Source organism: Neophocaena asiaeorientalis, unplaced genomic scaffold (assembly GCF_003031525.2).
Source record: "Neophocaena asiaeorientalis asiaeorientalis breed wild unplaced genomic scaffold, Neophocaena_asiaeorientalis_V1.1 scaffold180, whole genome shotgun sequence".
Taxonomy (NCBI): domain Eukaryota; kingdom Metazoa; phylum Chordata; class Mammalia; order Artiodactyla; family Phocoenidae; genus Neophocaena; species Neophocaena asiaeorientalis.
In genome coordinates, this window is record NW_020173697.1 from 1,170,921 (window position 1) to 1,185,539 (window position 14,619).

Genomic DNA, 14,619 nt, shown 5'->3' on the forward strand with positions numbered 1-14,619 from the left:
CGAAGTTATGAAAGAAATTAAGAGTGAGCTGATGAGTTTACACTGGGAATCAGATCAGTTTGAATAGGGCTGTTTCTTACCAGTTTGGTAACGTCAGACCTCATGTGTAACCTTTCAGTTTCCTCAGGTGTTAAAATCAGAATTTTTTTTTTGAGCATTAAATGAGACAATACATCTAAGACATCCTAGTGGCAAGAAATAGTGAATAATAAATATTAGCTAAAAGTATGCATAACAATATGTATGTGTTAATAATATACTTGCTATATGATAAGAGTACCAGATTCACTTCTGAGATTCTTAACAGTTTAGGTGGAGAGGAAAACTAGTTATGTGGAAAGTACAATAGACATTCCTCCCACAGGGCTCTGGGGATACTGAGTACTGGAGTTATGTCCTTGACTCCAATACTAAATTTGGGAATTTGGACAAGTTATTTAACCTTTTTTTAATTGAAGTATAGTTGATTCACAGTATTGTGTTAATTTCAGGTGTATAGCAGAGTGATTCAGTTTTTTTGCAGATCATACTCCATTATAGGTTATTACAAGAAATTGGGTATAATATGTGCTATACAGTAAATCCTTGTTGCTTATCTATTTTTACGTCTAGTAGTTTGTTAATCCCATACCCCTAATTTGTCTCCTCTCCCCTCTTCCCTTTCTTGTCTGGTAACTATAAGTTAACCTCTTATTCAATCACATTTTATCCACGTATATTTGATCACATATAAATGTGTGACTTACTGTATGTTTTAGTTGCTTTTGATTTTACAAAACGTATTTGTTGAATGAAGTCTTCTGGGAATTGCCCTTTTCACTCAACACTACCCTACTGGCTTGTTTTTAACTGGTTCATTCACATTCACTGCCTTGTAACATTCCGTCATGTGATAATACCACAAATGATTCACTCTCCTGTTGATGGGTCATTAGGTTGTTCCTGGAGCTTTTGCTGTTATAAATGGTAGTGCTATAAAAATTGCTGTACACGTCTCCTGGTGTTCAAGTGCAGCCCCCTCCAGTGACCTGCCCTGTCAATTCCAGCTGTCTCTGCAGCCTCTTCAGCTCGGCTGAATCACCAGGGTTTGAGCTCCACTTTCCTGTACCGTGGTGGGAAAAGTTCTCCAGGCAGGCAGACATGCTGAACCGGGGCTCACCCTGTGTGCTTCCTTTCTCTCAAGTTATCACAGTCTGCTTTGCCTGTCACCCAATTCCTGAAAACAGCTGCTGCATATATTTTGTCCTGTTTTATAGCTGTTTAGGACAGCAGCATTCTGTTTAGGACAGTAACAATTACTATGCTATGGCCAGATGAGGAAGTCTATTCATCTCTATTTTCTACTGAAAGTTTTAGTTTTGTTTTGGGCATTTAATCATTAAGACAGCTGGAGTTTATTTGCTCATATCAAAAGCCCAAGAGAAATTTCGTTTAAACATAAAGAATGTTCTATCTTAGACATTCTTCCAGATGCACTTAGTTCTATCCAAGGGTTAAATTATAAATTCGACCACTGAAAACTATACGTTCTACACATTGAACGGTGTGAGGTAGAGATAACAACTTACTCTCTTATGGATAACCATTTCACCCCCAGTGTATAAGCTTAACTTATGAGCTTAAATTCTTCACTTGGAAAGTGGAGGTAATGATATCTCACATATGAAACAGGTACACACACACATAGCCTTTATAGAGGGTCTGCAGTGTAGCTGTCTTAGTTCTGATTAAAGACCGACTTTAAGACTTTGAAACCAGGTAACAATAGCTACCATTTATATTACCCTGATTATATGCTGGAAACTATTCTAAGCACTGCATGTATGTTAACCCATACAAGCCTAATAAAAATCCTATAAAACAGGACTATTATTTCTCCCCCTTTTACAAATGGGGAAACTGAGGCATAGAGCAGCATCAATAACTTGCCAGGGTCACACAGGTAATTTGTAATGGAATAGGGATTCGAATGCAGACAAATGCACCATACTATACTATTCAGATGAGCAGATTGTAATATCATTCTGTTATGAAAATTAAGGCACCCTTATGCCACCTCTGCTCAGACGCGGGCCCAAGGCCTGATCCACTTACAAAACCAAAACCCACCAACCACAGTTATGGGCATTTCAAACTTTTTTTTTTTTTAATAAGTTTTTTTTTGCGGGGTGGCTTCCCTGGTGGCACAGTGGTTGAGAATCTGCCTGCTAATGCAGGGGACACGGGTTCGTGCCCTGGTCTGGGAGGATCCCACATGCCGTGGAGCAACTAGGTCCGTGAGCCACAACTACTGAGCCTGTGCGTCTGGAGCCTGTGCTCCGCAAGAGAGGCCACAATAGTGAGGCCCGCACACCGCGATGAAGAGTGGCCCCCGCTTGCCACAACTAGAGAAAGCCCTCGCACAGAAACGAAGACCCAACACAGCCAAAAGTAAAATAACTTTTTTTTTTAAAAAGTGGTTTTTTTTTTGGGCCGCACCGCACAGCATGTGGGATCTTAGTTCCCCAACAAGGGATCGAACCCACACCCCCTGCATTGGAAGCGCAGAGCCTTAACCACTGGACCGCTGGGGAAGTCCTCAAAATCTTAAAAAGGAGATTGGCAAAGGAATTATCGAATTTAGTTTAGAAACAGCCCTTCTGTTAATCTCTACTCCCAGGGACAGTGGTCCCCCCAAAATCATTCTGACTTCTGTCCATTTTTTGGCAACAGACTCTAATGAATAATATGCATTCTCATAGTGCTCGGTACTTCTAAAAGTGCTTTCTCCTGGATTAGTATTCACATACCCAATTACTGGCCTATTAGCCCTCTGGCTCAGGTCAGGTACTTGTCACGTCCTCCACTGAATCTTAAGTGGCTTTTTCCCCCCAATTACAGTCTGTCCAGAAATGATGAAACATATTCCCAGATCCCCGTGAAAGGCTATCCCTTAGGAGATAAATGAGCCCCATTCACTTCAGGCTGGTGTTCTGTCACTTCTCCACGTTTCTCAGGCACAGCAGCTGAGAAACGAAGCCATGACAACAGCCGAGCTTCCCAGACCAACATGGCCCCTCTCTGGAAAGCTGGCAGCCATAGTACCTTCTCCTGAGATGTTGTGCTACAAGGTCCTACAGCCCGGTTCTCACTTCATGTTGGTAGGCTTCCCTTCTTTCTACTCACTTGATCTATCAGGTTGTAAAGAATTTTGACTTAAATTTTTGCTTTCAAAGGGCAATGATATAGTAGAATACACTGCCAAGGAAAATATACGTTGCTGGGTTGTTTTTCGTAATTGGTAAGTGATTTTTTGTTTTTTGTTTTTGCGGTACGCAGGCCTCTCACTGTTGCGGCCTCTCCCGTTGCGGAGCACAGGCTCCGGACGCGCAGGCCCAGCAGCCATGGCTCACGGGCCCAGCCGCTCCGCGGCACGTGGGATCCTCCCGGACCGGGGCACGAACCCGTGTGCCCTGCATCGGCAGGCGGACTCTCAACCACTGCGCCACCAGGGAAGCCCTGGTAAGTGCTTTTCTATACATAGGCAACCAGGGGCAAAAATAAGCCTTTATGTTTCCTTCTTAGACAGGTAAGCTCTGAGTATTCTAAACACACTCTAAGCAGAATTCTAACCAATACTCAAGCACATACTCAACATATAACTGTGGTCTATGATATTTTAACTATTAGTGTATCTTGTAAACAATAAAATCAAGTAATTATTTCAAACATGTGGTGTTTAGATACAGAAATGATTGCAAGTACTAAAAAACCCATGGATTAAAATACAGTATTTTATTTTTTTCTCACCTAAAAAACAAGCAACCCAGAATTAAGATATACATAAACTTCTCAAATTTATCCCTAATAAAATTTTGAATATTTATACAATTTCTACAGAAACATACAGTGTATCAAAATCTGCATAAATCAAATTTATAAAATGTGTAGAAATGCATAGTGATATTATCAACTTACAAAGCAAGGATACGGGAATTATTTCCAAAGCAGCCCACAGTAGAAAAGTCATTATGGCAGCAGCTTCTGATGTGTTTTCGTGTTTGGTAAGGTTTCTGATTTCAATATATAGAATCATTCTTTATAGAGTATCTTAACGAATTGCACAAAATACCCATTTAAAATTTACACGCACAGTTTATGTGCCACCTTTCTTAGGCCTATGCATAGTTAACAAGGTTATAATCTATTCAACAAAGAAAATGGAGCCTTTTTGCAAACACAAGTAATTAAAGTACCAATTCTCTTAGTTTCTTATTTATAGTTGATTTATTTTGCAGTTATATAATCATATAAATGTATTCCTTTTTAAACATCCCTAGAGATGAATGAAAGTTCAAATGGTTGATCAGAGATCAGTAGCAAAATACAAATTGGCAATTCAAAAATTATAAATAAAACTCTGTTTGGGATGTTGAACTTTGACTCTACGAATTTAAGAGCTAAGCTTGGAAGAAACAAATCTGTAGGCTTTTCTTTTAAACAAATGTAGGGTTTTTTCCCTTTTCTTTTTTAGGCTTTAATTAAATATATTTCCCTCTCGTAGTAGTTTGTGAATTCCTTTCATTGATATGATTACAGGATCAAAAATCTTAGTTTACTTGCCATTCCCTACCTCATCACTTTTAAAAAAATTTGTTTTGCATTCGACATAGCATTTTAACCTTGTAGGTAATAAAAGATTATTTAGCAATTAAAATCAATTGACCACTTGCAGTATTTGGTTTTCTCCTAGTAGGTACTAGCTTAATAAATGTGTAAATTCAAACAAGTCTTCCTTTCACTGGAAAAATACTAATAGAAATATGCTTTCAAAAAAAAATTAAGAAACACTAGGGAACTAACAGATAATCTAACAGAATTCATATTTGTTAATGAACTATATTTTTAAATAGGCTTTTTTAAAATTTAAAAACTGTGCAGGGAATTTCATGAAGATATAAATGAAACGTCTACTCACCCTTGGCTTCATAAACTGCACAGCTTACGTTGTAACACACAGTAGTCTTGTAAGGCTTAATCCAACAAGGGTTTGGAAGTTCTCACCTCGGTCAGAACAAACCTTTGATGTGTTTACAGTGGTGTTTTGTTGTTTTTGTTACCCCCTCTTCAAGGTTTCAAAACTGAGAGTGATTTATAATTTTCTATGGTGACAGGGAATGGGGAAAAGTCAATCCCCAATGTCAGGGGACATTTTTCTCTAGTTAGCAGACCCCCTGCTGCCTTAGGAGTTGGTACTGATAGAGGACACTGGGAATGCCAGCAAATAGGGGAGTTAATGCCGTACAATCTTCAAACCCTACGGAATAGCTCTGGATGTTCCATCTTGTCATTTCTTTTTTCAAGCAATACAACGTTCCATTTCAGAGCAAATGGTAGCACATTCATTCAGTTCTGAGTGGTAAAAGTATTCCTCCGACAGGTGACAATTCCATCATTAACATCCTACAAATTGCATCAAAAGCTCTTGAAATATACCAAGAAATGAAAAGAGGCACTAAATGTGTTGAAATTCACCTTTCAAAAAAGCAGCATGACTGTGAAGGAAGGCCACCTTGGCTAATAACCTGTGGCAGTGCTTCAAAAAGATGTAAAATTAAATAAAGATACAACAGGTTGATAATCACCAAGTTACATATGACGATCTGGTTACTCCAACCTTTTTTCAAGTGTGTTAAAAAAAAAAACAAAAAACAATCAAACTGCCTTTCAGACCCCTGAGTGTAATCCCAAAGAAGACAACAATGCTTTTTACTCTGTTCTAAATAAAACAGAGCTAAATGCACAGATTACCAACATCATCTTAAAACAAAACAAAAAAAAGATGTAAACATCTACAAAGTTTAAGGTAAAAGCAGTTTTGTAAACAGTAACTGCAGATGATAATGTTATCGTAAAATCACAGTTTATCAATGTCCTCAGACTCCTCAGGAGCCTCTGGGTTTGGAGCTGTAGTTGCAGCAGGTTTCAGGAGGTTTTTAGTCCTGTATAAATGTACATGTCAGTAGGTAGGTTACTGGTTTCTTTCATTCCTTCTAAACACTATGGATGTTATTTATTTCCCACTTTTGAGTCATTTTGCTGGAGTCGCAGTCGGAGATGAACACTTGATGGAGGACCTCCGAGCGATCCAAGCACTTTCTGGAAGGAATGTGAGTCAGTCTGTGCAGGTTCTGGAAGACACAGGGAAACACAGTGTTACATTTGCACTGTGTGATATCACTGACATTAGACAAAGTCACAGCCTGGCTTTCGTAAGAAGACTATTCAAGCAAGTTGGGCAGGCATGAACCAGGCACAGCCCAGAGTCTGTGTTTCTCTTGATCGTCAGTCTTCCACATCCTGTTATTGTTCAGTCATGATGTACTGCTGGTACCTCCAATTCAATACATACAAACTTAAATTCATCATCTTCCCCTCCAAACCTGCTCCTCTAGCTCCTATCCTACTAATGACGATGCCAGCTTTCCCGTGCTCAGGACAGCACAGCTCAGGCTGCATTTCCCTCCTTCTTTCCTCCAAGTCGCTGGCTGAGGACGGACATCTGCAGTGGCTTGGGCTTGCATCCTTTCCCCTTCCCACCGCCCTTGCCTTGGTCGAGCCCTGGTCACCTGCCGGAGGTTCCTTCAGTACAGCTCAGGGCTGTTCAGGGTGTGGTCGTCAGACTAGCTAAGATTGGGTCTGTAAGGTCGAAACGATTTCATAATAATACCCAGAGCCCCATCTGCCTTCTTCATCGTATGGACATTTATACTGATGGCGCAAAAGCCATGCTGGGTGAACATGCTGGGGCCGTAGCATCAATCACACAGTCATGTTCTCCATGGACGAACACTCACAATTAAAAAAGAAAAAAAAGCCAGTTTCACTTGAGAACGCCCTTGACAAAGCAGTAAAAACGTATTAGTTTTTTTTTTTTTTTTAATGATAATAATGTTTAACATTTATTGAGCACTTGCTCTATGCCGGGTAGACGCATACCAGACGCTCTACGTGTATTAATTCATTTAATCGTCATAATGAATGGCCCTGGGATGTAGATCGTCTCCTATTTTTAATTTTTTTAATTAATTAATTTTTAAAATATTATTTTTTAAATTGGGGTATAATTGCGCTTCACAGTGTTGTGCTAGCTCCTACTGCAGAGAAGTGAATCAGACATATGTATACACATATCCCCTCCCTTCTGGACCTCCCTCCCATCCATCCAGGTCACCACAGAGCACTGAGTAGAGTTCCCTGCGCTATACGGCAGGCTCTCACTAGATATCTACTCCATACTCAGCGGTGTATATATGTCAATCCTAATCTCCCAGTTCACCCCCCACCCTTTGCCCCCTGGTGTCCACGTATTAGTTTTATTAAATCTTGACCCTATGAGATAGTATGGGAAGAGTGGACAGCACATGAGCAGTTGTCGGGACCCGAGGGTTGAACGAGCTCCTTCTCTCGTGGGATGTCATTCTGACTTGAAAGGACAACCTGCAGGCAGATTACAATTATGCAAACTTGGGACTGGGTAGCCATTTTCCAGAAAATAAAGTGAGCCCATCACTTCAAGGAAAAAACAAAAATATAAAGCTGACAGTATCTGTTGCCATTGATAAAATTTGAGTTTTCAAGCAAAAATTCGAGTTGTAGGAAACTTGTATCCATTACCATGAACTTGACAGCTGCACAAGATTTAAAGACTTTTCTGATGGAATTGGTGGTTATATTTGTGATTTATTTGGCATTGTATGATGAAATGTGCCATCATTTGGAAGATTTACATGACTTAGTGAGCCACTGTTTCCCAAATGAGCAGCAAATATGTGATGTTACAAAAGATCCACTCCAGTGTAAGACAGACCAGTGGGTTTAACGCAACAAAGAACAAAATGTTCACTGATAGGATTTCAGATTCTACATTGCAAAGCTTTTAAGAAACTACCACTTACACACTTGTGTAGCACTGAAGAACAGCCTCAATTATCTGAAAAGGCTATTAAATTACCCCTCGTTTTCCAACTGCACGTCTATGTGAGGCTGGATTTTCCTCAAGTACGCAACTAAAACAACATATCGCATCAAACTAAACGCAGAAGCAGAATAAGAATCTATTAAACCAGACATTAAAGGCATTTGTGAAACTATAAAGCAATGCCACTCGTCTCACTTTTGGGGGGGTCATAAAAGTGTTACTTATATTAACGTGTAGTATGGTTATGATCGTTACATTTACGTGAATACATACATAAATACAACAATTCTCAGGTTTAATTCCCAACTTAGGAAATACCGTTAGCTGTAACCTCTATAACAAATCCGTCTGGGGAGTGTCTGTCAGTGGTTTGTAAGGATGTAAAGGGGGTCCAGAGACGGGGCAGAGTGGGAACCACTGACCGAGCTGGCCTCCTGTTCACCAGTCCATACTTGACAATATTTCCAGAATTATTTTCCTTAAAGTATCCACTGTTTCCTATCACTGTGATCCTTAACTAACGTCAGTCACTCCCTAAAGCCCACAAAACAAAGTTCCACGCTCTTTCCCATGGAGAACTTAGGGAACCAGAGCAAACGCAGTTCCTAGAATTCTCTACACTTTGATGCCACGCCTCTGCTCACCCGTTTTCTCATTTATTCTCCATGAAAAGCCTTTTTATACCTCAAGACCTGGTGCGGTGATACTTCCTACATGAAACTCATCAGAAATAACTCCTCCTATTAATCTCTCTTTTGCTGTCCTATGGCATTTTGCTTATTTTTACTTCTGCATTTTTTTCCTTCTCTGCCATTATAGTATGATGGGCTTTAGATATTTTTTAGATATGTACATTCCATTCTTATCCACTTCTTGTGTCGTTTTGCATCTGCTAACCTTCTTTTACTAGTTTACTAATATTGTCCTTACTCACCCCTAGCCTTCATTGCTATTATTCATCTTTCTTTGTGTAAATAAATGCTCTCTTCTCTGGGGTTTATGTTCATCTTCTCCTTCCTAACTTGTTATAAGAAAAGTATCAGCAACTGACACATACTTACCACTTCATAGTGATTATCTATGCACAATGATAACGGGGAATATTCAGCTGGGTCATATCATGTGGCAAACAAGCGTTTGCTGACAGGGAGGACGTGACAACGAATACAAGATGCGTAAAGAAAGTTCAGGGCTGCCAGTTTCTTCAATCTGGGGCAGCCTCCCCAACTTTTTGTTTCATAATAAATTGATTTATTTTAGCCACGTCTAGACTTTGAAAATTATTCAGAAAACCATTATTATGTTGGAATCCTCAACCTGGCACAGAACTCTGAATATTCACAGCTGAAACAGAAAAACTGCTCTCACAGACTCAAGTGAAAAACTAAGCATGGGGCTTCCCTGGTGGCGCAGTGGTTGAGAGTCTGCTTGCCGATGCAGGGGACACGGGTTCGTGCCCCGGTCCGGGAAGATCCCACATGCCGCGGAGCGGCTGGGCCCGTAGGCCATGGCCGCTGAGCCTGCGCTCCGCAACGGGAGAGGCCGCAGCACTGAGAGGCCCGCATACCGCAAAAAACACACACACACACAAAACTAAACATGACCTTTAAAACAAGCAACAGGCAACACGTATCCTGTTGCATTTAGCAAGCAGCCATGATGAGAAGCTTTGAAGGCCTTGCGTCCAACATGTTATTTGTTCGTCTCTATCCCCACCTGCTGGACAACAGGCAGCAATACTTTAAAAGTTAATAAAATAAAATGCAAAAATAAATGCAACATTTTCTATGTGTCATACATAGGTATACTTACACATTATATAGGTAATTTTAATGAATGACTCTTTTGGATTAAAAAGATCGACTTTGATATTAGAACAATGGTGATGACTGCCTCAGGGAACACTGGTTTTCCTGTGTTGATAAGTTAGCAGTGGGTCTGCATGGACTCCAGGTGGCCTCCTTCCATGACAATACTATACCAGAGGATAAAAGTGATGCTTCAGTATGGAACAATGAGTCACTAGTGCTCAGGAAAACAAATGAGTGAGTGAGACGGACATGCAAGTCAGTGTGAATGCAGGTTTTAAGGTTTACACGTCTAAATTCCACACGGTAGGTGTTATTAAAATGAAATTGCATGTATTTCAGAACGGAAACACAGAATACCTTGAAGTACTGCCATTCCTTAAATTCATTCAGATTACAGTGTGTAATCATAATTTTGGATCCATCAGGACCCTTCGTCAAACACTGGTCATACTGCATGAGTTGGTTGGCTTCGTTGATTCGGAAAAGCTATTAAAGAAAAAGAAAGAGAGAAAGAAACTCAACTCCTATAATTAAACTCAATGACTATGCTATTTCTCTACCATGTTTCTGTGTGTTCAGAACAGTAAGTCCAAACACAGGACTTATTCATTTTGATGGTAGTAAAGACCCCTTCTAACTCTTAAAGGATTACGTTCTTTAGCCTCTTAGATACAGAATGGGTCACTAACATAGGAATTTCGTACCAACGATGTAAGAAAATGAAAATGTGGAAACAGACCTGATAATGTTTCACAATGTAAATCAGAGACAAGAAAAATACTCACATAAGGAAGTAAGAGAATATGCTAGTGAAATATACATGAGTGGCAATAGCATCCCAGCCTACTGGGGGGAAGATGTGGATACTGTTAGGGAGCTAGGCTTACATAGTTACACACTCATGCAAGAATATATTCTAATCTCCTACATCAGACATAAATTCTAGATTCAGGTTGCTTACATGAAAACCAGTACTGCTCTTATCCCCTCATTTAAGTAAGCGTTTTAGCACTGTCAGTTTTTCACAGAATGTTCTACTTTACCGAACAATCACAATCACCAAATGGAAAACCAGGCTAAACTCTGGCTCAGTCAGCCCAGCTGCTTCCAGTGCAGACGGAATGAATCGCAAAGCCCGGCTGTTTACCTGGTTCCCGCCCATCCTGTGGCAGGGGCCCAGCTCAACAAAGCCTCCGTTTGTCTTCCCCATGCTGTCAATGCAGTACACAGTTTCAAAGCCTCTGATCTAAAAAAAATGAACAAAGAACCACAGGGAAGGCGACAGTTTAGACTCTGATAAGCTCTCATGTGGCTTCAGAGAGCTTCGAGTTAACCGGGTCCCTACTGTCCTGTCAAGCCTTGAGGAGCTCGGAGCTACAGTCATCTCTGAAATCACTTAAGTCTTGAAGTCAACACGAATGAGCTCATTCCAACTGAGGGTCTTGGCCTCCAGATTTTGATAAAATACCACAGAAGAAAAAAATACAAAGATACCATTAGTACCATTTCAGATTCATGATCATTCACGTGAATGAGAAGGAAATAGAGCAAAGGGAGCTGACCATGGCGGTCACAGACACTGGCCCCTGTGTCTAGGCCAGAGTGAACTTGGGAGGTAAGGCTCCCACCGCCGGCAGCAGCCTCCAGGGCCTGGGCAGTGAGGCTCCTCTCTGACTACGGATGTCGCAGGTGGGCAGCAAACACGCGTTTCCATGTTTGAAATGCACACTTTGTAAAAAAACAAAAAAACCCACAACTTTTTCCTTATTGGAAATATTACAGATTTATATCTCAATTATAAATTACTACTGTACTTGGATAAAATGCTTTATTCATTCCTTCAGTTGGCAAACACTGACTGAGCACCCAGGAAGGTAAGAGCTTCAGGGGAGAAGCAAGTCGGGGTCGGAGGCTCTGCTGTCTGTAGAGAGGATGTGGGCAGAGCTGGAGGCGGCCCCGGGAGAGGACAGGGCAGGGGTTCACCCTGGAAGCTGCAGGGAGGGTGCAGAAGTGCCTTGTGAGGTGCAGGGGCCAGAGTGGGGAGGGTTAAACCGAACGTGTGTTCAGGGTGAGACTGTAAAGGGAGGATGGAACATTCCATCTGTTCACTGGCTCACGCTTTTATTTATTCACCAACTATTATGTGAGTGCTGTGTCAGGCATGCTGAGGGCTCTGATGCGCCAGTGCACGGAACGGATCGGATCCTCGCCCCAGGGAGCTTATGCTCTAGGAGGGAAGGCCGAATATACGCAAAACCGTAACAGACACATTAGAAAGTGACAAGTGAGAGCCGAGAAGAGACAGATGAGCAAGTTGGCGGGTGGGAGTGTCTCGGGGGGCAGGAGGTGCACAGAAGGCCTGGCCGTGCCTGCAGACGCTCCCTCTGCTTCCCCAGGGAAAGCATACAGGGGGAGGGAAGAGCAGGTGGGTGCAGGACTGCGGGAGGAGGACGAGCGGGGAGGCTGGCCGGGCTGCAGTAGCAGCGGGGGAGGCCGGGGGGCAGCGGGGCCCCCAGAAAGGGCTCTGCCCCCAACCAAGGAGTGCCCGGGGCCGCCTCGCGGGGCTTGGAGGAGTGACGTGGCCCGGCGGCCGTGTTGACAGCAAAGCGGGGGCAGGCAGGGTTCGTCTCAGTGGGAGACGTGGTGGCTGAGAGCAGAGGGAGGAAGGTCGGTTTCTGGAACTGGGTGTGGAGTGTGAGAGGAGAGCAGTCAAGGAAGGCGCCGGAGTTTGGGGCCTGAGGCATCAGCACGGGGCGGGGGTGGGGGACTTTCCTCTGTATTTTTCTCATTCTGTCCCATGAAACAATCTACCTGCTGTTGGATCCAAATAAACGGCTTTAGATGCACATGTGGCCTCCTTTCTGGGCCTGAGATCTGGACGGCCCAGCAGGGTGCCTGCTGGGCTCTTCGTGCCCCCCCTGGTCCCTCTGGGCCCCTCCCCAGCTGCCCCCTCTGCTCACCTCCCCACCCTGGTGGCCACCCAACCCGATACTCAAATAAAACCAAACCAGCTGTCCTGCTGGCCCACACCCTCCACTGCCCTGCCGGTCAGGGCACTGCCTCCAGATGAACTAAGCACCCTGACGGGGCCTGCGTCCCGCCACCTTCACTGTCACCACCCAGTCCCAGCCACCATCACTTCTCCCTGGAACTAACCCACTGCTTCCTAACCTGCATCCTTGCTTCCACTCTTAGGCCCCACTGTAGGGTGACTGAAAACACAGCATAAATGGAATCCCATCACCTTTCTGTTTAAAGCCCTCCTGTGGCCTCCCACTCTCAGGAGGATGGCTGCCCTCCCCATCCGCCCCTGCGTCTCATTTCACCTCCTCTGTTCTGCTTATCAAACACGCGGAGCCTTCCCGGCTCACAGCCGGCAGGCACACCGGCATCCCTCCTCGGAGCACCCTTTCCCGTTCAGATCTCAGACCCACCGTCACCTCCTCCGAGAAGCCTCCCTTACCGGGTCCCTGAGTCCCCTCAAACAGCAGCTGTCTATTTCCTTCATAGCCTCTTCCACCACCTGTCACTACACTCTGTTTTCTGTTTCTCTCTCTGCCCCACTGGCATGCACACTCCCTGAGGAGGAGGTCCTTGCTTGTCACATTTTCTGTCTAGCGGCGCTCAACCGCTATTTGCTGAAAACATAACTAAGCAAGGTCTCGTGGGCTTGAAAGTTCATGGGGTGTTTAATGCACCTACAGGGCAGCAGATAAGGTACAAGAGTGGGTGCATTCAGAAAGGAGGCTATAGAGGCAAGTTTGAAGAAACAAAGACAAAGCAACACAGATCAAGGCCTTTGGTTTTCACTGTTTTCAGTTACCCTCACTGTCTGAGTGCCTATTGCACATGGGGCCTCCGCGTAGGTCACTGGGACACGGCGGTGAGCAGGGCCCCGGGGCCCTAACAGACGGTGATTCCGAGTTAGGAGAGGTTGGCAGGCCTGAGTCTCGGGATGGAGTGGGGAAGCATAGAAAGGCTTTTCACTGTGGGCAATCTCCACATGGGCAGTGTAGGGTGGGTAGGAGTTCGCCCTGGAAGGGAGTCGGGCGAGGGGTGGGGAAAGGCAGGAGCTGAAGGGAGCGGACAGCGTCCTGAGCGGAGCAGACAGGAGGGACTTGGGGCGGGAGGTCAGTGCAGGGGAACTATCCGGTGGAAAGGCTGGGAGGTTAACAGCTTTTCACCAAAGTTTCCCCCAAGAATTCTTCTGTCTCCTCCAACATTCCCGTCTCCCAAGCTCAGTCTCCATACACACACACTTTGAGATCTGACCCCCGGCAGATACTCACTTCTCCCCAGTCGACATTTTTGGGCGGCAGAGGGTAATGTGAGGTGATATCATAAGCTATTTCTTCCATGAACCATTTGAAACTTTTGCAGTTGTGATCCTCTCGAAATTTCTTCAGCTCTGATATATCCCCATATGGTAATGCCTTTGATTCAGGGCGACTGGCATAGAAGTAGTCTTTATACTCATCCCACCAGACCTCTACAACTCTGACGTAATTCTGGGAAAAAGAAAATTAACGTCATTATAAAAACCAAAAATATTTGTACTGTCATAAACAGCCTCTCTTCGACATATGAAATATGACCAACATACGACAAATTCGTTTCAATAGGACCCGATACTTAATTACAAATGCAAGCGAGCTCGTGACTCTGACATGTCACTGTCACGCGTGTTCAACCAGAGTGACGGACACAGAATCTGGTGTCACTGTGCCGAAGGTCCCATACTCTAAGATAATACATTCTTTTTTTTTTTTTTTTTTTTTTTTTTTTTGCGGTACACGGGCCTCTCACTGTTGTGGCCTCTCCCACTGCGGAGCAGAGGCTCTGGACGCG

At 43.5% G+C, this 14,619-nt stretch overlaps 1 protein-coding gene across 3 annotated transcripts in view; it reads right to left on the reverse strand.

The window, feature by feature from the left end:
* Positions 1-3,759: 3,759 nt before the first annotated feature.
* Positions 3,760-14,619, reverse strand: part of GALNT7 (polypeptide N-acetylgalactosaminyltransferase 7) — a 59,403-nt gene continuing 48,543 nt past the window's right edge. For 2 of the 3 annotated variants that reach the window (XM_024750515.1, XM_024750516.1), the window contains exons 8-11: positions 14,061-14,279; positions 10,919-11,017; positions 10,129-10,257; positions 3,760-6,170 (exon numbers count right to left, since the gene is read on the reverse strand). In XM_024750515.1, coding sequence (XP_024606283.1) covers positions 6,033-6,170; positions 10,129-10,257; positions 10,919-11,017; positions 14,061-14,279 — 585 coding nt within the window. In that variant the 3' untranslated portion in view covers positions 3,760-6,032. Of the gene's footprint in view, positions 6,171-9,568; positions 9,936-10,128; positions 10,258-10,918; positions 11,018-14,060; positions 14,280-14,619 lie in introns of those variants that run through there. The other variant, XM_024750517.1, reaches the window with a different exon arrangement.